Here is a 26,302-nt window from a genome sequence, read left to right on the forward strand (position 1 = left end):
TTCTGCATGCATATAATTTCTCAATGATAACTGCATATAAAGAGTTTCTACAAATAGAGTAATACTTTTAATTTGAAAATGTAATATGATTTATGTGCAACAGTATAGGTGTAAATAGTTAAAAATTTGGTGCTCTTTCACAAAATAGTTCACTCTTATATTATTATCAAATTGAGCATACATGTTATTAATTATTAAACAAAAAAATTTACAGAACTAGTCTTGTGAGAATTTTCAATGAGTTTTTCATATAATTTGGCCACGGTTTATTCTAGCCAACGGCCATCGGCAATACTATACAAGAAGAAAAGTATTTCCTAAGTTGGTCCAGAAATGTCACAATCCATAACGAATGATATATTTTTCCATAGAGAAGTTAGCATATAATTATTGATCAATGTAGTGGATGACACGAAATTGCAAAATAAAATAAAATATATTTATATTCTGGAATTATTAGGTAACGTTTGGTTAGAAAAACTGAGATTGAGACTAGGAGACTAAAATTCAGTATTATGTTTGGTAGTTAGAGACTAGAATTAAAATTTCAGTCTCCGTCTCTAAAATTTCAGTTCCTTCACATAGATATTAAAATTTTGAGAATAGAGACTGAAATTTTAATAATATTTTTTATCAAAAAAATATTTTTATTTAACTTTTTAAATTTTAAATTTATCCATCAATCTCCATATTTATTTTAAATTAAACATAGTAATGAGACATAACTTAGCTCAACACATTTTATCTCAAATACAATGCAAAAATTTAATTTAATTTCTCTCAATTTCAGTCTCTCTTTCAAACGCAGTCTTAATGTTGTGGCTGGATATGGACATTATGTCTCTCGAGCATTGTTGAAATCGTCTCTCTGAAATTTAATCATTGAAGACAACAACAAAAACATTTTTCTTTCTGGGTATTTAAGATTAACTTAAAATGATTAGGACCTAGCTTCGGTTTGAAAGAGACTTGCTCCATCTCCAACTAGAAAATTCTTAGATGAATTTTAATTATTTACACTTATTATTATTTCAGTTATTATTATTATTATTATTATCATCGTTTTGTATAATTTCTTTTCTTTTCCCCTTTAACTTGCATAATTAAACATTTCAAAGAAAAATGATACATAAGCAACAAGAATTAGGTGTAGTATTTTTTTTTAATTTGTTTACATGCATTGACGACTTACATAAAATGTACCAAGTCAAAAGAAGATAACTAATGATAGAAATATATAATAACCAGTGTACTTTAAGGTTGAATCCAAATGCCAACTTCCAGCTAGATGCAGCTAGCTTGCTATGCTTTCTAGTTCCTTCTATTGGCGTTAGGATTTTGCTACTCTGGATGTTTTTATTGCTGTCTTTTCTAACAAATTGTATTAAGAAATTTTATTTTCTTAATCTATTTTATTTTATATATAATATTTTATATTTTAATTAATTAATAGCATGTAGAATAAATTAGGGAAATAAAATTTCATAACAAAATCTTCTCTCTCACAGTTGAAAATTATTTTACTAATAAATAAATTATTTTTTAAAAATATTATATACAAAAAAATCAGTCAACATCTAATTACATATATTTATTATATATATTGTTTTATATATTTTTCATATGTATTTTATACAAATAATTAATTTGATAACTAATTTAATGTGGACGCATAGTTAAATTATTTGTCATGCATGTTTAGTTTTTATCAGAGAGATTGAAAGCAATGGGCATTGACCAATTCAAGCGTGCCCATTAGTCTGTGGTAAGAAGAAATGGTTAAATTCTCAAATGGGATTATAAAAAGAGATTAAAAATAATATTTGCCATGGTCCAACAAATTTCACCAATTACAAAGTTTAAGCGAATAAATTAAGAGAATCAGAATGTGTCTACAGACAGATAATTTTAAAAATTAAGTAACTTTAACATTAGTTAAGGTGATAGATATCTTAATCTCTTAACTAAAGATTTTAAATTCAAGTCCTAAAAAAAATCACTGAACTATTGCTTACTCTCTAGTCACTACCCCTTTCTATATATAAGAGGCTAAAACCATCACAAACTAAACCATAGCAACCAAGCTTCAACACTTTAAAAAATCACCTTCATATACATCTAATAAAACCAAGAATATCCAAGAGTTCCAAGTAGGAAAAATAGTGTAATTGATCAAGAAAAATGGCAAGGAAGAGAAAGGTTGCTGAAGCAATTGAAGAAGAAAACATGGAATCATGGCATGAAATGATCAAAGAAGGTGCAGCATTAGGAGAATCTACAAGAAGATCAAGAAAGAGGTTTGTTGGTGTGAGACAAAGGCCATCAGGAAGATGGGTGGCTGAGATCAAAGATACCATTCAGAAGATCAGAGTTTGGTTAGGAACTTTTGATACTGCTGAAGAAGCTGCAAGGGCCTATGATGAAGCAGCTTGGATCCTCCGCGGATCCAATACTCGAACCAACTTCAATCCTTGCTATCCTCGTTCCTCTTCAAATCCTGCTCTTTCCTCAAAGATTGCAAATCTCCTCCTTCAAAGGCTTAAAGCAAAGAATAATATCATCTCTTGTTCTAATCTTAGTACTACTCACCAACAAGATCATCAAGCTGATGTGTATGGAGCAGAGTCGAAAGCTTTCTCGATTGATCAATTCGCAGATTTCCTTTATGATCCTGAAGCTTGTAGCGCAAGCAACAACAAATTTAGTGATAATATTGAACAAATTGCTTGCATCACTAGTAGTTTCGAATCGTGTTTAACAGAGAAAGATGCAAAAAGGGATAAAGAAATGGATGCAACACAAACATCAAGCATTGACTCGAATTCAAGAGTGAAAAATGAGGAAGAAATCGAAGAAGAAGAAGAAGGTTTGATTGTTGAGGATTTCAGGTTCTTGGATGAGAATTCTATTGTTTCATCAAGTTACTGTTATTCTCCTTTTGAGATTGTTGAAGAGATGGAGGAGCCTGTGGAGGCAGAGAACTATGATGGTGATGATGAGCCTTCAATGATGAAAGCTATAATGAACAGAATGAAGTATGAGAGAAAGTTCTCAGCTTCTCTCTATGCCTTCAATGGGATACATGATTATGAGTGCTTGAAGTTGAAGCTTCAGTCAGGGAACATAAAGAGTAGATCAGGAATTTCAGATCAAATTAGCAAACTTAACAAGGCTTGCAGCAAGAACAAAAATGAGGTTAATAAGGAAGAAGATGAAAAGGAAAAGGAGAAGGAATCCATTGATGGAGATTTGTTGTTTTGGAACTCCCTTGATCTCCCTAATATTTTCTAACTTACAATTAGTTTTATTAATTTCAGTAACTTTGGTGCATGCTGATATGTACTAATCAAAATCAAAATGAGCAAATATTTTCTAATGTATTATTATATAGTGATAAATGAATTGACTAAATAAATCTACAAACCAAAGACAAGAACTAGATATGTTTTTAGTCTTGGATACTGAATAAAGTTATTGATCTTTCTATGTTGAAGATAGAAGTTCATATTCTATCGTTGATTCATAAATTCTTCAAATAATTTCCACTTATTATTAAGGTTAAACCAAAGTGAACTGCGAACACAAGCTTATCATTTTAGACAATTTATCTTTTAGAACACCAATACATAATCTTACAGATAATAATCTAAATAGAAACTCCCAATTCATCTCTGATGCTACTTCGTCGCTGCTGCTTTTTTTTTCTTTTTTCTTTTTCTCTTCTACTTCTAGTTTTTTTCTTCTTCACTTTTTTTGTACTTGCTTCTTCTTCCTTTTCTTTCCCTTTTCAAGAAAGAAAACGAAGAGAAAAATAGAAAGAGTAAGACAAGGAAGTAGTTAAAAAGGATGGAGGAAAAAGAAATGCAATTTTCCTTTTTTTTTATCTAAATACTTCTAACTCTTTTCAAAAATTTGTACTTTTGGTCGAAAAAAATTCGTATTTATTATAATTTTTTTGTTTAGTTTAATTAAGCTTCCATGTTTCTATCATTTGGAAAAAAAAAAAAAACCCAGTAGTTTCAAAAAATAAAAAAGTAACTTTTAGAAATTTAATTAGAATTTAATTACAAAAGTACTTGATTCATCCAACATTTTTCTATATTTAAATATAACAAATATTTGGCTAGTGTTTTGACACAAATATAGGCAAATGCTAAAGTGCTACAGCAGCATGTATCTAGAACATATAGACTTTGGTTAATGCCTGATAAACAAGACTGTTGCAGCCAATGTAGACAGATTAATCTGAAATTACATGCAAAGTAAAAACAAGAGGCTAGATAGGCAAGTTTCATTTAGACCCACCCTAGAGACTAAAGGGGCACACCCTTCTGCTTCCACGTCCAAATAGCAATCTACAACACTAGGCTGAACAGCATACAGATAGTTAAAGATTTCACTACATTGATTAAATTAGATTCACCATCAGAAAGGGAAACCTAGTCAAACACCACTATTAACCAAGTCAATCCCATATTTTGGATTGGCTCGAAATAATGATTTCCCACAGAAAAACAGGGGTATGAACAGAAGATAGAGTAAAAGACTGAAAATGTCACTTTTTTATGTACAACGTTGCAGGCTTTATTCATATGCAACATGCGACATGAGACATGCGACGCATCTCAAGTTTACAAGCTCTGTGTTCTAGAGAACACGAAGCTGTGCAAGGAAAGCAGCACAAAGATCCAAGAAGAGAAACTGTGGACCTTGGAGCCTTTGAAGATCAAGCAGATACTTTTCTTCCCGAGTTTTGTAAAGCTGTTACAAAAGATGAGATCATCAAGAATTAGAGAATTTCCTGGAGAAAACACTAGATTTACCCGATATGATGACAAATAAAGTAGAGATTATGGTTCTCGAGTAGATTACCTGCACTTCAAACTTGACCACATTGGTATTAGAAACAGCATCATTCTCAATAATGCTGGAATCATCTCCAAAGTAGTGATTGTTAGCCATCCCTTCATGATTACCAGGAATGCCAGCAACCCACCTGCACTTCATGTTGTAGTGCCCAATCTTCTTCCAATAAACATGTAATTCTTGAAGGGCTTTGAGAACCTCGGTCATTATTTCACGAGGGTGGGCACGAGACTGTCACAATTTACACAAGAAGAGTTATTAACAACCAAAACAATCAATATCTCTGGCAACAACTGTTGACAAGAAGTTAGACAACAATGTCTTAAATGAGCATATCCAGAGCCCAAAGGACAATAGTTTTCCACTCGAATGGCTATAGATAGAACATCACTGGTGATCATAGCATTTCATTGATTGAATCTACTTCCAGTACGAAAACAATATATATGTGTAAACAGTGTACCTGAAGCCCAAGTGCCCATTTTCTCTCAACTGGCAACTGTGGTCTCAATCCTACACCTGGGTTATCCATATAGCTGGAAATGCGGTGCCCAAGAACTGGAGAAACAACTTCACTGGGATGCATTTGGTTAAAACCAGAATCCTAAGCAGTCACATTGTAAAACCAAAACTTCTGAGTTTAGTATAGGATGCATTTTTGAAAAGGAAAAACCAGCAAAAGAAATATATTATGAATTATGAAATTGTTCAGGCAAGAAAGATAAAATAAATCACATGGTTTGCTGATAGGAACCTCATTAAAATTACGGAAAATACTGAGAAGGACTCAAATTACATAAACAAGGTCCAGAGGCAACTCCCTTTCTCTCACAATCACTTTTGTTGACCTTCTCCCTCCCCTTAACCTTAATGGATCCTTTATCTTCCTTGCAACACCTCTCATTTTCCTAGCAAGCAAGTCAAGATGCCTAAAATTTACTAAGCTCAAATACTCCTATGGTATATATCATGCACCCAGATCAAATGGGAATACATGCACAAACATTAGATTAGAGGTATGTCTAGGATACTAATTAGACAAGTTATGCATCATTAATTCTCTACAGAAAGACCACTACTGAAATGTTAGGAAATCATAAGCAAAACACTAACCATTGACTCTTGAAACTCAGCTCCAAGATAGCCACTGGAAACACGGAATCTGTTGTCCAATAACAAATAGTATGCTACAGTACCCTGAAATAAATAAATGGTATTAAGAGATAAATTCCTAAATAAGGATTATATATGCAAGGAGTAACGGAAAGGTACAAACCTCATTTTGCATCCTGTTGCGAAGTGATTCAACCAACTGATTCCTGTCAAATCCCATATTCACTACTTCCTGAAGGATCTCCTCATCAATCTACAAAAAACATATTGGCAAGTTTTACTTTTTGGACTGATTATATCACCTAACTTGAATTATAATATCCACAATTATTGTTGCATAAATTACAACATTTTTGGAAACAAAGTGACAAAGCAATTGGAACTCATTATGTCGAGAAACTCAAAAAAGCCAGAACACTAAAGACGTGGTTCGTGTAGTAACAAAAGGCTTGAAACCACACCATTTTGCATAAATTATGTTTAAATACAGGGAATAAGAAATAGAGCTAGGTTTGCTTTGACCCAAGGTAGAAATATCACAGGAGAGTGAAATTGAAAAAGTATTCTGAGAGTGCATAACGAAGATGTACAAACCAACCTTTTTTGCTTGTTGCATTGTATCTGGTGGTGGCACAGCTAAATAACGAGGAAGACGAGCCTGGAACCATGGGTGTTGACGGATCTCAGGTATGGTCATCCTCTTCATAGGATCAACCACAAGCATCCTTGGTATCAAATCTCTAGCACCAGGTGAGAGATGACTAGGAAGAGTGTATATCCCGCCCTATAAAAGGTATGTTGTAATTAAATGTCTTCAAGGATTACATCTTGAAGGAATAAATCTGATTCCAATATGTAGTTCTCATTTCTCAGAGAAATTTTTTAAGTATATTAATATAGAACAAAATACAAAATTTTATTTCAAAGGTTACAAGAGTGTGCCTTAAGTAACTAGTAACTATAACTAGTAAGATATAGCTATGGATCAGAAGAGCAAGTAGATCAAATGATTGTGGATCAGAAGCAAGATCGCAAATCATAAGAAACATGCCAAGCACAAACCAGTGATTAAAAAATGCACCCAAATTATTATGTTGCTGACAAAAATGTCCCAAATTTTGTTATCAACAAAAATATCCTCAAATTATTTAAAAACGTGACAAAAGTGCACATTCGTGAATTGAGACGTTCTACGTTAACGAAAAAGAGTGATGTGACAAATGGAATTTCCTGTGTGACAAGTGAGACTCTGACATTGGTAAGTGAACCACGTCACGCTTTTTCGTTAACAAAGCAAGTTTTTTTTATCATGACTGAGCATTTTTGGCACATTTTTAAATTAGATAAGGACATTTTTGTCAATAATAAAAATCGGGGGCATTTTTGTCAGCGCCAAGATAATTCGGGTGCATTTTTTGTGGTTTATCCTAAAATAAATTTAGAACAAGCAGCAGTATACTATCATCCCTTTCACACTCATCAAAAAGAAAATGAAGAAAGTATAATACAAATTAATCATAAATGAATTTAATATCAACAATACCTTTATTTTCTTGAAGAGATTAGGAATGTTTTCATCATCAAAAGGAAGGGTGCCACAAAGAAGGGCATAGAGAATTACACCACAGCTCCAAACATCTACTTCAGGTCCAGCATACAATTTCCCAGAGATAACCTGTTATTAACAGTGTAAACCAAGAAATGAGAATCACAAGCAAAGGAAAATAAATTTTAGAAAGCAAACAATTATGATTAATTGATATCATCTATGCCATTGAAATCAAAAGAATTCCAAACCTCCGGAGCTGCATAGTTAGGGCTTCCACAGCTTGTCTTAAGAAAGTGACCATCCCTCATGATGTTGCTCAAGCCAAAATCTGCTATCTTGACATTGCGCCTGGAGTCCAAAAGTAAATTCTCTGGCTTCAAGTCTCTATGAACCACCATATTTCTGTGACAGTACTCCACACCAGAGATTATCTGATTCCAATAAAAGAAATAAACTCACATAATCTGCGACAAAACAAGGCTCTCCAAGTTCACTTAATACACAATCTTGTCATTGGAATTTGAGTATTCAACAAAGTTTTACATTGGTTGTCAACAGCCTAACACAACCCTTTTCTTTTATCTTTGCAACAAGCTCAACAAGTCAACATAAGCAAAGTTAGTAGTAGACAATCATACCTGCTGAAAAAAATTGCGGGCTTCATCCTCTGGCAACCTGCCCTTTTCTACTATGTAGTCAAAGAGCTCTCCAGATTTCACATATTCCATCACAACGTAGATGTCAGTTGGAGTTTCTACAACCTCATAAAGCCGAATAATGTGAGGATGCATGAACAGTCTTAAAATTTTGATTTCTCTTCTCACTGCAACAAATTTGGAGAAAGAAAAGGGAATTAATGATTCAAGATAAGCATATTTTAATTAACAAGACTCACCAAGCATGCAAATTTTTAATTAAAGCTTGAGAAAATCAGTTAAGTTCCTCTTCAAACTGAAAGTTGTTAGAAAGTATACCAATGCCACTTATTATCGGAATACCAGATGTTCTTCAAGCCATAAATCCATATGCATCCAACAAAAGATGATAATGGAAAATTGAAAATAATATGAAGCAACGAAATTAGAAGAATACTAGAGATTATTGTTGAAAAAACAACACAAACCTTTTTCTTCCATTTCCATGTTCTTTATCTTCCTACGGTTAAGAATCTTAATGGCAACTTTATGACCGGTCAATACATGTTCTGCAATTTTCACCTTGCCAAAGGATCCAATGCCAAGTGTTTTTCCAAGTTTATAATTTGGAAGAAACATATCCACACCGGTAGCACCGCGGCCTCCATCCATTTTTTAATCTACATTAAAAATAAAGGTAAAGAAAGTACCAAAAGAAATATGCTAGCATATAATGAGGATCATGGGCAAAACTGTACAGAACTTTACTAAATTGTCTCAATGATTAATTAACAAAATCTGAAGCTAATCAAGCGGTCAACAACGCAGAAGTTCAACAACTAATTATGTTTCCCAGTATTCGGAGCATGTTACCCCATCAAACATCACACTTAGCAAGCTACCCAGCTGGACTTTTAGGGTGCTTCAACAACAAGTTACTGATGTACGGCACACCTAAAGCCGGTAAAAGGGGGCAGGCCCCTTTCCCGTGACTTAATTCAGAACCACTATCCTTTGAGTACTCTGTTTCAACAGTGTAGTGAAGACACAACAATTTCATAATCAGCAGATTTCATATGCTGCCATCTACTTCCACTACCAACCAGCTAAAAAAAAAAAAAAACAACACACACACACACACACGAATGAACATCTTGTACACCTGAGGTCAGTAATGTCTCATCAATCATCAATTCATGACAAAAATTGATAACTTTAGCTAAAAAACGGAAATAATTCAAAATCATTCCCAAAATTAAATAACATAAAACAAAAAAAAAAAAAGAATCTTCATAAGCATGGAAGCCAATCAATTCAATTGAAATCTGAAAACGTAGCCAATCCTGCTCGATCGAAAACACTTAAACGGTGAGAAATTAAAACGAAGATAAGAAAAGAAAAGGAATAAAGGGGGAATGAGTGTAAAAGAAAAGTAGGAGGAGAATGAGATTTGAATTCGAATTGTAGAGGAAAGAAGGGGAATTAGAGAAGAGCGAAGGCTCACCGGAGAGAGTGTGATTGCCGCAGACACAGAGAGAGAGAGAGAGAAATGGGAACCCTAGAGAGAGAAAGAGAGAGTATTTGGGAATCGTATTTATATTTTAGAGAGAGAAGAGAGAATTGGGAAAGAGAAGAATTGCGGAAGAAGGAGGGAAGGAATTGGCGTTGATGACAGATGATGACGTCAGCATCCCGGCAATCTGCTAATACGCCAAAAACATGTTTGCGTTTCCTTCAAACAGTCCCAATAATGCCTCACTTTAATCATACCATGCTACTTCAATCAACTAACAAATCACAAATCCCTACTTGGCTCCTTTTATTTTTTTTTTCAACTTTTTTTTTTTCACTAACAATGTTATTAGCTTCTAGCTAGCATATTTCTTTTCTAATAGCATATTATATATGTTTCAAAGGTGAAATTAGGATTGGTCACCAAAAAAAAAAAGGTGAAATTAGGATTACCTTAATACCTTTAGCTGTCGTGAAACAGATTTTTAAGATTGGAACATAAGAAAGGAGATGTACTCACCAAAAACTTAAAACACTCAAATTAGCAATTAGCAATAATCTAAAAAATATAAAGATAAAAAACATGTATTAACGATAGATAAATCAATATAAAATATACGTTAGATTTTATGTAAATATAATACAAATTAGAATAATACCTAATAGGGGTGTTCATGGATCGGATTCGATTTGCATATCCGCAGTGTTTATCCGAATTCGATCCAAAAATTACGGATATGGATCCAATCTGCAAGGTTATCGGATCAGATCGGATTGCGAATTTGGTGTAGGTATCTATATATATCCGCAAAAATAAAGAAATAAATAAGTAAATATTCTTTTTATGTTTTATTTCAACTAATAATTATCATATATGTTGTATTATTTTAATTTATTATTTAAAAAAGTATGTTTAATATTATTTTAAGAGTAAACATATTTTAAAAAATAGAAAAAACAAATTTTATTAATATTTTTTAATAAAAATAAGTTTTAAAAAATATTTTTATGTTTTGCGGATATATCCGATATCCGATTCGATCCAAACTTAAAAACTGCGGATATTAGATCTGATCCGCATTCACCCATAATACCTAAAAAGAATACTCTTGAACCAACTACAATTTTATATCTAATATGAAAGTTAGATCATATCTCTTAGAATATAATTAGGATCAATTAGATCAATTAGTATTATTTAGCATATCTGAATATTTATTATAGAATATTACGTTTTTATTATTTCAATTTTCTTTACACCTATAAATACTCTTTTATATTATATCACTACATATAACTTGAATACACACAAACAATTCTTCTATTGCTTTTTCTTATTTTTTTTAACAATATTATAGCGATATACTTATATAAAAATAAAATGGTACCAAATCTATACCTTAAAAAATAATATTATAATAAAAATAATTTTTAAAAACGATAACTACACTCTGAAAATTATTGATAAAAGGAAAAAAAAAGAAATGATTATCAAATGACTCAATTTTAGTTTTCTCTTAAAACTAAACCTAACAGAAATATTTAAGCGACAATTTTATATGATGTCATGTAGTTATATAAGAAACAAATTAAATTAAAGTACTAAACAATTAATTATTTTGTCATCCTTTTGTTAGATTTTTTAAAATTGCTTTTATCAACACTTGAATTGGAGGTAGTAGTTATGTTCAACTTAGATATATAACAATATTATGGCGATCAAATTTAAACTATAAGGTAAATGTGTGTGTCAGTGTATTATATGTTACAAAACGAATGTGTAAGAAATTAAGAATAGTGTAAACGATGAGTAGAGGGTTAAATTGTAAAGTTGAAAAGAAAAACAGCTAAACGTATAATAAAACTTGAAACCAATATAATTTTATCTAATCAAACCCTTATTTCTTGAAAGAGATTTTCGGAGGCAAGAAGCATATGCCATTTTATTGAAACAAGTATTTAGAATGAATTAATATTAGGAAGGTGGAAGATATATATGCTAAAGTAAGATGTAAAGCGACATGAATGGTTGTGTATTAGGATCCACCCGTAAAGTGATTCTAAGGATCTTGCTATGTCAATTATTTCATGGTAGTAGCAAGCATCAACAACTTGCTATCTGTTTCCACTATCATAATTCTATCAAACTTAAATAAATAAAAGACGATGCTATTCCTCATTAGCCCATGGTTTTCTTCGGAAGCTTTATTAACTTATTCTTTAATTTTTAGGTGACTAACAACAAATAGATTAAGCGGTCAAATCTGTCTATAAAAGATTATTTATTTTTTAAATTAATCTTAGAAAAAAGTTTTAACTAACTTCATTTTTTTTAAATTTTAAATTGGTCATATTAGTTATTTTGTTATTTTTATTGTTTATTGTTTTAAAATCTTCTTTAATTTAGAATTAATTTGATTTAATTATATAAATTTATTATGTTGCCAGTTAATTAAAACTGTCAGGTGTACAAAAGTCTGAAAGTGTTAGATCAATAAATTTTGATGTCATCAATAATGAAAACGACAAAAAAACTAATGTGACAAACTTAAAATATTGGGTAATTTACATAAATAAACCAACATTTACTTAATATTAGGCATATCATCCAAAATAAAAAATGTAACGTGAATCACCCAATCATATTTTATACAAATCGAAACAGATAGACTAGATTTATTTCTTTATATAAATCAAAACAGTCTGGTTCGATTTATACATATTTGCATGTTGTGATAGTAAATCTAATCAGGTTATTTTGATTTATACATGCATCCATGTTGTCCTAATAAATCTACTCAGTCTATTTAGATTTACTAGGATAGTATGCATGCATGCATAAATCAAAACAGTTTGATTAGATTTACGTTTCGATTTTTAATTTGTAATTTGAGAAAAATAATTAACATATTATATCAATAAAATTATCATCATTTATGAAATTAAGTATAAAAATTATTTTCTTAAAATATTGATACAGTCTATCTCTACTGTTATTTGAAACCATCTATTTTAAATAGTTCAGTACAAATAAATATGAAAAAGTCATTAATTTAAAATTTAAAATATAAATGAGATATAAAATCGTATCTTATCTCGTTTACAGTATAAACGAGATATAATCAATCTTAATTTGCTTACACGGTAAATGAAATATGTAAAAAAATAAAAATAGATAAATATACTATAAATTACCTATATTCATAAATAAAATATTTATTTAAAAAATCCTAATGTATGTGTATATATAGTGTATCAATATTTTAAAGAAATAATTTTAAATTTTTTTCAAATTACAAATTGAAAACCAAAACGTAAATCTAGTCAGACTGTTTCGATTTATGCATGCATGCATACTATCCTAATAAATCTAAACAGACTGATTAGATTTACTAGAGCAGTATGCATGTATGTATAAATTGAAATAACCTGATTAGATTTACTATGACAACATGCAAATATGTATAAATCGAACTAGACTGTTTCGATTTATATAGAAAGCTAAATCTAGTATATCTGTTTTGATTTGCATAGAAATGTGACTGAAATAATTCATGTTATATTTTTCATTTTGGGTTATATACGTAATATTAAATGAATGTTAGTTTATTTATGTGAATTACTCTAAAATATTTAAATAATAAATTTAATTAAAGAAATTTTTTGATAACTAATTTAAAAAATAAATAATCTTTTAAGAACGAATTTGACTATTTAGTCAATACAAATACCTTTTGTTTTATCGCCATAAAACCCATAACTTGATATAGCTACCTTTGATTAAGTGATGAAAAGATGTTATAGTTGATTTTATCGGGTAAAAAATTAAATTTAGGAAATATATCGTCATGATTAATGGTATAAAATATAATAATAAAGTTTTAAGTTGTAGGAACTAATTAAAAACTTAGCCTCGTACAAACTTATATATGTTCTGAAATTATTGACTTTACCATCTGTTCCTAATCATACCTCCATGCAATTTTACTCCTCTCTTTAATGATGTGCACAAAGTTTAGATTTAAATTTATATTTACAAAATATTTAGAAGGTCAATATTTTTTTTTAAATAATTGATTAATTTTTGGACAATCCATTATAATAAACACATGTTTACACACATCCACGAGTATAATTTACATTCACATTATTGTACTGAACAAATATTCCACACAATTTCTTTTATTAATGTTGGTTATATATTGGTCAAAAAATTATTGACCATTATCATAGATTATACTATTTTATCGAAAATATTAAGTATAAACTAAATTCAGTTATTATATATTTACGTATAGATATATAAAAAATTTTATTTATTTTTAATATATATTTTATACTAATAACTGATTTTAGTATATACCTAATACAATTGCTATTTTATTTATATAATACTCATAGTCTCATACCGAAACACTTGTCTCGAATTTTATGATTTATATTTCAATCTATCATCCTATGATTTATATTCATGAATGAAGGCAAATAAGTAAGTTAAATTATTAGTTTAGACTTTAGAGGACACGAAGCTTGAAAAGGAAGGCAACACAAAGATCCAAGAAAAGAAGCTGTGGACCTTGAACCCTTTGAAGATCAAGCAGATATTTTCCTTCTGCAGTTTTGTAAAGCTGTTTGATAAATAATGATGTCAACATAAGCATTTGATGAGAATATATAATAATGTCATGGAAGTTAAAATAATTTGATTAGAAGGGCAAATTATTATTAATTACCTGCACTTCAAATTTGATCACATTTGAAGCAGAGGAAGTAGCAATATCATTGTCAACATTGTTGGAACCATAATCTCCAAGGTCATGATTATTAACCCACAAACATTTGATGTTGTAATGCCCAATTTTCTTCCAACAAACTTGTAATTCTCGTAGAGCTTTAAGGACCTCAGTTATTATCTCGCGAGGATGGGCACCAGACTGTCAATTTATTAAACATAATGTTAATTTCTGAAACATAAGTACATGAATCTTGTCCCACTAGGTTACAAACAACAACAACAACAACAAATTTCTGTCCTATTAAGTGGAGCCGACTATATAAATCAAATGACGTTATTGAGCTCTATCATATATCATGTCTATAGAGAGACCGTTTACATATAGATCTCGTTTTACCATTTCGTGGATAATCTTTCTAGATCTTCCTCTACCTTTTGTCCGTTGTCCATCTTTCATCTCATCCACCCTTCTGACTCGGTGCTCTATCGGTCTTCTTCTCACATGTCTAAACCTCTTGAGACGCGATTCTACAATTTTTTCCAGAATAGATGCTACTCCAACTTTTTCTCTTATATATTCGTTTCTTATTCTATTCATCTTTTCTACAATAAATTTTCTTGTATCTTTTAGGTTACAAGATAGTAAAATCAAAATTATTTTTTGCAAATATCGTTCTTTATATAATTTGTTTGCTACACAAATTGATGAGTTTTCCTATTTCATTAAAGTCAGAATAACAAAAAATACACGTAACAAGTCTGAAATTTTTTGTTTTTAGTTTTTCACTGTATTTTCTAATCTAACAAGTTAATGACTAATTCATCGTGGATCAGAATTCTATTTAAAAATTTGTCGCTAGTCAACGAATTACTACATACACAAGTCGATATTCAACTCCCAATATTTACTTAAGTGAAACTAATGAACTCACCACTAAACTAATTTAAATTAGTTAACAAGTATGATATTTACTAACTAAGACGGCCATCTTTTGATATGAAAAACAATATTATAACTGACCAGTTTAATATAATTGTTGTTTGTAAAGCCCATACCTGAAGCCCAAGGGCCCATTTTCTCTCAACAGAGAACTGTGGTCTCAATGATACTCTTGGATTGTTCATAGATCTTGAAAAGCAGGGACCAACAACGGAAGAAACAACTTCCCTTGAAAGGATGCGGTTAAAATCCAAATCCTAAGAAGTCACATTACAAAACTGCAATTGATTATTACAAGTTTTACATCTAAAATATAGTCTCTATATAATTTAGAAAACCCTCACTCTTTGAACTAGCTTTTAGAATTAAATCAAGCTCATTCAATCTCAATTGTTCTAATACTCATTAATAAACTATAAACATATCATAATTGATATGTTAAAGAATTATTATTCGGAAAGCAATTAAGCTCACCATTGATTCTTGAAACTTTGGTCCAAGGTAGCCATTGGAATCACATAGCTTGTTGTCCAATAACAAAGAGTATGCTACAGTACCCTCATTTTGTATATTGTTTTGAAGTGATTCAACCAATTGATTCTTGTTGAATCCTTTATTCACCACTTCTTGAAGGACTTCCTCATCAATAATCTACAAAATCATGATATCATAAATTGGTTGATTTTATCAAGAATATCTTCAATTGGCTGATAACAAAAATGTGTAAAGAGATTATTAAACCTTGTTTTGTTGTTGGTTGGTATGAGGTGGTGGTGGAAAAGCTAAATATGGAGGTAGATGAAGTCTAAACCATGGGTGTTGACGGATGGCAGGTATAGTCAACCTTTTCATTGGATCAACCACCAGCATCCCTTTTATCAAATCTCTAGCACCATCTGATACATGACGAGGAACACTGTATATCCCACCCTATATATCAAAATTATAATTACGTGGTTCAAATAACAGCGAAAAAATGACAAATAGATTCTTGATTTTTTGTTTCGTAGAATTTAAGTTTTTGATAATTTAAAAATATATTTAAGTTTTTTATCTTTTTAAAATCTGGACATATTGATCTCTCATGTTCACTTAAGTCTGTCAGATCTACGAAAAAATCAAACGTAACTCTTGTTGTACTGACCTAGTTAATACGGATACACATGTAAAAAATTTTTTAAAATGGGACAAATTAAACCTAAAAATCAATGTATTCGGATTTTAAATATTCACATACAAAAAAATTAGGGATCGGTTTTTTTTTCTCAATAACTACATTATACAATATTTTAAAAATCAAATCGGTAGAATTAGAATTTCAATGATTTAAATATTTAACTCGAATTAAATTAAATATAATAAAATAATATATTTATATATAAAATATTTAAATTTTAAAATTTAATTTTTTGTCATTTATTATTTTAAATTGATTAACCGCTAAGAAATTGCATCAATTCGATTGACTAAACTATTTTTTAACTAATTTTTTCAATTTTTGATCGATTCTTAAATAATCTTTTACCTTAAACTCAACCGATATAATAACCGATTCTTAATTAACCGAATCAAACAAGATGATTTTTTGGGTTCGATTCTCAATACTATGACTACTGTATAATAAGAAAATAACTTAGATACAACATTATTATTATTATTGCACTTAATTAATTAGTTACTATGATCATAAAGAAAGTAGATATAGTACCTTAATTTTCTTAAAGAGATTTGGAACATTGTCATCTTCAAATGGAAGGTGAGCACAAAGAAGAGCGTATAGAATTACTCCACAGCTCCAAACATCTACTTCTGGTCCTGCATACGGTTTCCCCGACACAACCTGCATGTTCATAAAAGTGTAACCAACAAAATATGAGCTGAAAAATAAAAATAATAATAATTAATAATCACTCAAAATTTAATAACAATCAAATGTATATTTAATATTAATTTTATTATTTGTTAAAATATTTCTATAATATCAACCTAATCTATCTCTAATGAGAAACACACGGGTTATACTGGCTTAGCTAAAAATTTTTGTAGTGATGTTAAGTTCACATTAAATTAAAAATTAATTACTAAATTAATTATTTGTATAAAATATATAAAACAACACATGTATTAATAAAAAATACTATGATTTATCACACAAAAAATAAATTATGGAATCATCCACTATATGTATTTACATTATTTAATTTATTTTAATATATAGTTAATAATTAATTTATAATATACACATAATATAATTATATATTTATATAAAAATGTACAATAACTATTTTTTATTTACACATAACATATATAATAATATTTTAGTCTTTAATACATTCATGTACCACTAAATAAATTGAGATCGCATACATTTCAAAGAATTAAAGTTGTGTCAAATATATTTTTCAAAAAGTAATGAGACAATATCATTTACTAACTAAGAAATTAAATTGCTAAGAAGTTTAATTTTGAAAGTAAAGCAAACCTCTTACTTTTAGCGAAAGAAGTTAGCAATTTAGTGTGTGAACTCGTGAGCCATATCTGATAGATGCTGTTAATTTTCTTTATTCTTATTTTACTCTTCTTTAAATTTTTAGTCTTTCAGTGACAGTTGATGATAAATAAAAATACCCAATTCTTTTGTATTTCCTTATGAAAACACTTTTATTTTATATTAATAAAATAACATTTATCTCTGAAAAAAAAAAAAAGTAAAGCAAACCTCTGGAGCTGCATAGAGGGGGCTTCCACAACTTGTAGTAAGAGGGTGACCATCTCTCATGATGTTGCAAAACCCAAAATCTGCAATTTTGATATTACCTTTAGAGTTTAAAAGTAAATTATCTGGCTTCAGGTCTCTATGTACCACCATATTCCTGTGACAGTACTCCACTCCACAGATTATCTACTTCCATAACCACAAACAAAAATGTTATTCATATATAATAATTAAGTTTTGAAATCTAACCAATCATGAGATTGATAGAAATAGAGACTCAAAGATCCACTAAGATTCAAATGAAATGGAACTAGATATAATAAATAGTGTTTAATTAATATTGATTCGTTGATAATGTAAAGCATTTTACACAATTATTATACAATCATATTTATTCTTTTTGGATGACCATTCATGTGGTCAATGTAAAAGGTAGTAGTTAATTGAATATACGTGTAAAACCACTTTACATTGGAAGTATATCAAAATTAATTAAATTCTAATAAATAATATATTTATGTATAAAATATATAATTTTTTAAAAAAATATTGATTTTTTGTGATTTAATATTATTAGAAATATAATCTTTATGTTAACTTTTCCTACCAGTTCAAATTTTTGATATGAGTAGTTTCATGACATGGTATAGTTTTATGTCCAAAAAATCTAGAATTTAATTATTAGTGAATTCCAAAAATTTAAAGATATAACTATTTATGTTACCTTCTCTTATTAACTTCAACTTTTGATATAAGTGGTTTCATGACAATTATTTTAGCATCGATTTCACTGGTTAACTAAGTTTTTTATTTCTTTTTAACTGATTAACTGCGAAACGATTTTTTTTTTTAACCGAATTGATCTAATACCAATTACTCGAATCCATCTGACAAGTTCGATTCTCTAAATTGAAGTCTATTAATAATTTAATATACAATCCTATATATATAGTTACCTGCTGAAAAAATTTGCGAGCTTGATCCTCTGGCAACCTATCCTTTTGTATGATTATGTAATCATTGAGGTCTCCAGATTCGGCATATTCCATAACAACATAAATGTCAGTTAAAGTTTCTACAACCTCATAAAGCCGCACGATATGAGGATGCATGAACACTCTTAGAACTTTTATTTCTCTTCTCACTGCACCAAAAATCAGTTACTATCATTACAAGTTTCATATCTATAGACTATATAAGGAAGAAGAGAATAAAGTGTGACTAGCTATTACCTTTGTCTTCCATTTTGATTTGGTTGATCTTGTGAAGGTTAAGGATCTTGATAGCAACTTTATGATCGGTTGGTAAATGTTGAGCAATTCTAACCTTACCAAAACATCCATGTCCAATCACTTTTCCTAACTTATAATTCCCAACAAACATTTCTCCACCTCCATCCATTCCTTAATCTCCACTACTATCAAAAATAATCACAGAACCCTCAATCACCAGAGAGAGACAGACAGAGAGCAATGATGAATTGGAAAAGGGAAGAATGGACGGCGATGTGGACTAATAAAAAGTTTTGGCTTTATTTCTTCTTATTCTTCCACCATCAATGCTTGTATCGATCAGCATAGAATAAAAGACAAAATTTTTATCATTTTCTATTTGTTATTAATTATTTTTATGTCAAATATAAAAAGAAATATACAAAAAAAACAGTACTTATAAATGGTACGTATAACATTGTTCATTTTCCTATATGCATGTATGAGTTGTGCAATTTGAGACCATTCAAATTAAATAACACAAATTACTTTTAATTTTATATATATATATATATATATATATATATATATATATATATATATAGGGGTGTTCATGGTTTGGTTAATCCAAAAACCAAACCAGTTTTTTGGTTAACCAAAAATATAGTATTGGTTAATTAACCAAATTGGTTTTACATGATGAAATCGGTTATTAACCGGTTAGTGAAATTTAAAACCGGTTTTTAACCGATTATTAAAACAAAAACCGATTTTTAAAAAATAACCGGTTTTTATATAAAAAAACCAGTTTTTATATAAAAAAAACCAGTTTTTATATAAAAAAACCGGTTTTTATATTAAAAAATCGGTTTTTATACCAAAAACCGGTTTTTATATTAAAAAATTGGATTTTATACCATAAAATTGGTTTTTACATGTAAAAATAAATTTTTACACAAAAATTAATATTTTTACATAAAAAAACCCAAACTTTTCGAACCTTTTTTTAATTGAATTTTTTTAATCTAAATTTTTTTCTTTCTAAATGATACGAGTAACATTTGTAAATAATGAAATCCCTTCCATTGCTTTTGTTCCTTTTTCTTTCTTATCTCTTTTCAGCATTTTTTATAAATAATTTTTTCTAATATAAATAATTTTCTTTCTAAATGATACGAGTAACTTTTTCTTATCTCCTTTTCTCTCCCCCTCCTCTTCTCTCTTCCTTCTCTCTTTCTCTTTCTCCCCTTCCATTCTTTCTCCCCCTCCCCTCTCTTTCTCTTCCTCTCTCTATCTCTCCCCTCTCTTTTATTTCTCTCTATCCCCTCCTTTCTCTCTCCACTTCTCTTCCTTCTCTCTCTCTCTCTCTCTCCCATTTTTCTCTCTCATCTTCTTTTTCTTTTCTCTCTCTCCCCTTTCTCTTTATCTATCTCTCTCTCCCTTTCCCATCTTTCTCCTCCTCCCCTTTCTTTCTCTCTATCCTTCTCTCCCTCTCTCTCCCCATGCTCTCTCTCTCTCCTCCTCTCCCTCTCTCATTCTCTCTCTCCTCCTCTCTTTTCTTTTTCTCCTTCTCTTTTTCTATCTCTCTCTCTCTCCTTCTCTCTCCCCATCCTCTCTCTCCCCTCCCTCTTTTTCTCTCTTTGTCCTCTTTCTCTCTCTTCATCTCTTTCTCCTATCCTTCTTCTCTCTTCTTATCTCTCTCTTTTTTTTCTTTCTCCTCCTTTATCTTCTCCTCCTCTCTCTCTTCTCTCTCGCTTTAGAGAGAAGAGGAGAAAAGAGATAGAAGAGGGATAGAGATTGAGAGAAGGTTGAGAGAGAAAGAGAAAAGAGAGAGTAAGAAAAAAAAGAGGAGAAGAGAAAAGTAAGAGAGGAAGAGGAGGAGAGAGAGAAAATGGGATAGAGATAAAGAAGAAAAAGAAAGAGAGAGGAGTGAGAGAGAGAAAGAGAGAAAAGAAAAGAAAAGAGGGAGAGAAAGAGAGGGGAGGGAAATGAGAGAGAGAGAGAGATGAAGGAGCGGAGAGAGAGAGAGAAGGGAAAAAAATAGGAGAAAGGAGAGATAGATAGGAGGGAAGAGAGAGAGAGAGAGAGAGAGAAGGAAAGGAGAGGAGAGAGATAGGAGGGGAGAGAGAGAGGATGAGAGATAGAAAAAGAGGAGAGATGATTAAAGAGAGGAAAGAGAGGAGAGAGAGGAAGAGAGAGAAGGGATGGGGAGAAAGAGGGCAAGGAGAAAGAGAGAGGCAGTGAAAGAGCGGAGAGAAGGAGAGAGAGACAGAGAGAGAGGTAGAGAGAGGGAGAGGAGAGAGAGAAAGAGGAAAGGGGAGAAAGAGAGAGGGAGAGAAAGATAGAGAGACAAGGGAGAGAGAAAGAAAGCTGAGGTGGAGAGAGATAGAGAGAGAGAGAGAGAAAGAGAAAGAGGGGAGAGAGAGAAAGAGAGGAAGAAAGGGAAGTAGAGAGATAAGGGAGAGAGGGGAAGAGAGAAAGAGGGAAAAAAGAAGAGAGAGAGAGAGAGAGAGAGAGAGAGAGAGAGAGGAAGAGGAGATAAAAAGAAAAATGAGTGACAGAGAGAGAGAAGGGAGGGAGAGAGAGAGAGAGAGGGGGGGAAGGAAGGGGGAGAGAAAGGGAGAGGGGAGAGAAATAGGGAAAAAAGAAGAGAGATAAGGAAAGAGAGAATAGAGAGAGAGAGAGAGGAGGGGGAGAGAGAAAAGGAGAGGACAAAGAGGAGGAGGAGAAAGAGGAAAATGAGAGAGAGATGAAGGTGAGAAGGAAAAAAGAGAGATAGGAGAGAGAGAGAGAGAAAGAATATGTAATTTGGTTTTGAAATTAGATTTTGATTTTAATTTGGTTTTGGTTTTGGTTAACCTGTTAAAAACCGGTTTTTTTTAATTTGGTTTTGGTTAACCAATTTTAAAAAATATGGATATAGTTTTTAAAATGGTTTTATTAAACTGGTTAACCAAAATGTGGTTATGATTTTTTAACCGGTTAACCACATTTTGGTTTTTTTATGCACACCCCTATATATATAGTCAAAATATATAATTACACGCTCTGAAATAAAATAAAGTATATTTACTCTGTATAATAATTTATATGATGTCAATTACTCTACTTTCGTTCCTATTTTTTATTATTTTTTATTTTTGATTAACTTTAACCCTTTTATTGTTATACCTTACTTAGCTTTAATTTTAAAATATTTAAACTTAAATTTGAGATTTATTTTAAGTACTAGCTAGGACAGATGACTTAGATTTTGTCAAGAAAATTTAAAACTCCCATTCATAAGTTTAATAATTAATGATTTGTGCCTTATATATTCATCATACACCTAGATTGTGTTCTTCTCAATTCTATACATTAGAATTTGAAAAAAAAAAATACAGCTATTTAAATTTGTTTGTATACAAAAGAACAGATTTAAAGTGTGCCAAAGAGATCTGACAAATGGGTTTGGGCATCGTTATATCTAATAAATTATAAACAAAAATAATGTATGGAGTCAATTTTTTTCAGTTAATATTAATTAATTTTTTAAGATTATTTTTTACTTTAAATTATAAATTCTAAATCTTAAAAGTTGATTCTATATTCTTTTCTTGTAAATAATTAAGAAGGAAGCTAGCTAAGAAAATTAGGATAAAAAAAAACAGGATGATGATTGGTGAAAGTGAAATGATGAAGACGACGTTTGAGATTTAAAATCGGCCAGGACGTTGAAAGAGAGATGGAAAAGATATGTTATTAATTAGAAACCAAATTAATAAGTAGCCTAATTAACGGAGCCATATGTTGTAAGGTAATAGAAAAAAAAAGTTTTTTTTTTTTTTTTTCTTTGGCACCAACTCAGAAAATTGGTCCGAACTTTGATCACTTTTCTATAATAAAGGTGAGAATCGAACCATCCATATTTGGTATGCATCTTGATTATTGGGATAAATATTTTGGGCATAATAATTTAATGACTAGAAAACAAATTTTTATATGTCAGATTAAAAAGAATTTAATTTTAATATATTGTCAATATAAAATAATTTTACGCATGTATTTAATTATATAATATTATATTAATAAAAATAACTATTTTTTATTTTTTTATATTAACCACATAAATAATTATTCAAAAAATAAATATATATAATTATACGACTATATAAAATGTTTTATTTTATCAGCATCAAAACTAATCTCGAATAAAAAATCCTAGCTCTTTGTTAGTTATTTTAGTGTGGCAAATGGCAATTGTACGCAGTGATAGATGTGACTGGCATGAAGGGAGTGATGAGAGCAATGAGTTAGTGCTCATCAATTCACTCTTTTAAGTGATAAAGTGAAGTGGGTAAATATCGTGTGTATTTTTCATAAAGAATATATGCCATTTCAAAGATATATATAATTCACGGTTTATAGATTAACACCTTGTCATATAGTTAATCTTGGGAAAATGGTCATCCATATTCCATAAAGTATATGCAAATTAATTCAAGTTGCATTGTAGAGTGACATGATATGATGATAATGCAAATTAAGGATCTTGCACGATATCTAGTTATTATGTGATTTATTATTTTAAGGTAGCAAGCATATTGCATCAAGATAGAACTTGCACCGGAAGAAATTATAGAAATAGCAATCGATTTAGGAATCCATTCGTTAGTTGTTAAAATTTTAGTTGTTAAATTACAATTATCTACCGACTAATTTTTAAGTAAGGATTACTAAAGCAATGACAAACTAATTCTGTCATTAAATTGGTTGTAAAAATTGGCTGTTAAATAAATTACGATTGTTTAAAATTGTCGCCAAATATCAACTAACTATATTTTCAGTCTTTGGTAGCAACTACTTAACGTGTTATTAGTTGCTAATTTGATTACTAATTTTTTGATTGCTAAGTTGATTATTGTTCCGAAAATTTCTTGTACTGTTGTGAAAGATATTAGAGACTATGAAGGTAAGTGAGAATAAGATCAGATGCAGAGCAAGATGAGAGAGAGTTCAGAGAAAATGTGAGCAGAAATGGAAGTATTATTCATAATAATGATTGGGCTTAATTCTTATAGTGAAGTAATACTTTTTATATATCATCATAGAGCTTAACTCTCTAAATAACCTGTAATTGAATGTCAGCTCAGCTTATCAATACTAATAAACTAATTGTAACAAACTTATCCCTCCTTTAACTAACTAACCATATCAGATTTAGTTTCTCTCCTATCTTCTTCTACTACACCCAACATCCCCCCTCAAACTGAGGGTAGTTAAGTAACCAGCTTTAGTTTGGATCGAAACCAAATGAAGGTATCATGAGAAACTGGCTTAGTGAGTAGATCTGCTATCTGATCTTGGGCAGAGATGTGCACAACATAGGCAAGTTGCTGAGTGACCCTGTGACGTAACAAAGTGAAGATCAATTTTAAAGTGCTTCGACCTACTATGAAGAGTTAGATTCTTGGCCATGAGAACAGTACTTTGATTGTCGCAGTATAAGACTGGAACTGGACTGGGAGGTAGGCGCATCTCATATAGCAACTTCTGCACCCAAATGATGTCAATCAGTGCACCTGATAGTGCTCTGAACTTAGTTTTAGTACTTGATCTTGACACTGAGCCATGCTTCCGACTAGACTAATAGATGAGGTTCGCACCCAGATAGACACAATACCCTGTTGTTGACCTCCTATCAATGGGGTCAGCAACCCAGTTAGAATCACAGAATGCCAGCAACCGAAAATCCTTGTTCTTGTGTACTTGAAGCCCCAACTCTACAGTGCCAGTCAAGTAGCGCAAAATATGTTTCACCGCTTTCCACTGCTATTCGGTAGGTGCTTGCATAAACTGTGACATTTTGTTCATAGCAAATGTAATGTTTGGTCGAGTGATTGTGGCATATTGGAGTCCAGTAACAACCGACCGATACACTGAGGGCTTATCAAATGGAGGACTAGACAAATCAAGTCGAAGATTGCTCACTATCGATGTAGGCATGGTCTAGAATTTGACATTGCAACTCTCTTTGAGAAGATTCCGAATGTACTTGGACTGTTTAAGCACCAGTGACCCTGTATCAATTTTAGTTACCTCAACTCCTAAGAAGAAATTAACCTCGCTAAGATCCTTTAGTGTGAAAACACTATTGAATCGCGAAATAATAAAGTTCACCTCCCTTGGATCACTCCCGGTCATGAGAATGTCATTGACGTAAGTAAGAAGATAGACAGTGGACGAGGATGAGTGCTTGACAAAGAGACAAGAATCTGAAGTTGTGCTATTAAACCCAAAAGAATTCAACGTGCTGCTCAGCTTCAAATACTAAGTGCGAGGCGCTTGCTTCAGCTCGTACAATGCTCGCTCCAACTTGCACACCATAGCAGCACTCGTTGTATATCCCTTGGGTTGGGTCATAGAGACCCTTTCCAATAAATTACCATTGAGGAAGGCATTATTGAAATCGAACTGCCACACCGTCCAACCATGAGACACAGCCACAGTTAAAACAATCCGGACGGTCGCAGGCTTAGCCACAGGATTAAATACCTTATCATAATCAAAGCTTTCTCGCTGAAGAAAGACCTTTCTCAACGAGACGTGCCTTATATTTTTGAACACTGCCATCCGGATGCCGCTTAACTTGAAACACCCATCTGCACCCAATGGGCTCCATTTCCAGCACAATCGCAACGAGCTTCCATGTCTGGAAAAGAGAGGGCTTGGGCCACAGACTCAGGCTCCACTTGAGACAGATCGACCACCAAAGGTTGAACACTAGCTGCATAGGTATTGAGTTTAAAGATCCCCAACTTGTTGCGAGTTATCATGGGATGCACATTGTAAGTGTTACTGCTTGGGACATTTCCAGCTCTAATTCCTAATTCATTAGCTGAACCTACATTACTAGAGGGAAACATAATAGTAGAAGTATAGAAACCAGTATCTATAGATAATGGACAAATATCAACACAAATAAAATTAGCATTAGGTTCCTGACTTTGAGGAAAAGAGATCGGCAGAAAGGAGGATTGAGACAA

At 31.1% G+C, this 26,302-nt stretch overlaps 3 protein-coding genes across 3 annotated transcripts; 1 reads left to right on the forward strand and 2 right to left on the reverse strand.

Moving 5' to 3' along the window:
- The first annotated feature begins 2,057 nt into the window (after window positions 1–2,057).
- LOC130976641 (ethylene-responsive transcription factor ERN1-like) lies at window positions 2,058–3,418 on the forward strand. Its single transcript, XM_057901556.1, has one exon. The coding sequence runs from the start codon at window positions 2,182–2,184 to the stop codon at window positions 3,289–3,291; it is 1,110 nt and encodes a 369-aa protein (XP_057757539.1). The 5' UTR covers window positions 2,058–2,181; the 3' UTR covers window positions 3,292–3,418.
- A 658-nt stretch (window positions 3,419–4,076) lies between these two features.
- LOC130974249 (SNF1-related protein kinase catalytic subunit alpha KIN10-like) lies at window positions 4,077–9,900 on the reverse strand. The gene is made up of 11 exons (XM_057899048.1): window positions 9,668–9,900; window positions 8,652–8,843; window positions 8,167–8,351; window positions 7,777–7,959; window positions 7,523–7,654; window positions 6,578–6,763; window positions 6,143–6,232; window positions 5,980–6,063; window positions 5,330–5,470; window positions 4,873–5,097; window positions 4,077–4,761 (listed from the first exon to the last, which is right to left on the reverse strand). Exons 2-11 carry the CDS (start codon window positions 8,833–8,835, stop codon window positions 4,648–4,650), a joined length of 1,524 nt encoding a protein of 507 aa, XP_057755031.1. The 5' UTR covers window positions 8,836–8,843; window positions 9,668–9,900; the 3' UTR covers window positions 4,077–4,647.
- Window positions 9,901–14,058: 4,158 nt separating this feature from the next.
- On the reverse strand, window positions 14,059–19,561 carry LOC130976418 (SNF1-related protein kinase catalytic subunit alpha KIN10-like). Its single transcript, XM_057901282.1, has 9 exons — window positions 19,299–19,561; window positions 19,023–19,210; window positions 18,070–18,252; window positions 17,059–17,190; window positions 16,092–16,280; window positions 15,825–16,001; window positions 15,467–15,607; window positions 14,409–14,609; window positions 14,059–14,303 (listed from the first exon to the last, which is right to left on the reverse strand). Exons 1-9 carry the CDS (start codon window positions 19,465–19,467, stop codon window positions 14,190–14,192), a joined length of 1,494 nt encoding a protein of 497 aa, XP_057757265.1. The 5' UTR covers window positions 19,468–19,561; the 3' UTR covers window positions 14,059–14,189.
- Between the last annotated feature and the right edge of the window lie 6,741 nt (window positions 19,562–26,302).

Source organism: Arachis stenosperma, chromosome 4 (assembly GCF_014773155.1).
Source record: "Arachis stenosperma cultivar V10309 chromosome 4, arast.V10309.gnm1.PFL2, whole genome shotgun sequence".
Taxonomy (NCBI): domain Eukaryota; kingdom Viridiplantae; phylum Streptophyta; class Magnoliopsida; order Fabales; family Fabaceae; genus Arachis; species Arachis stenosperma.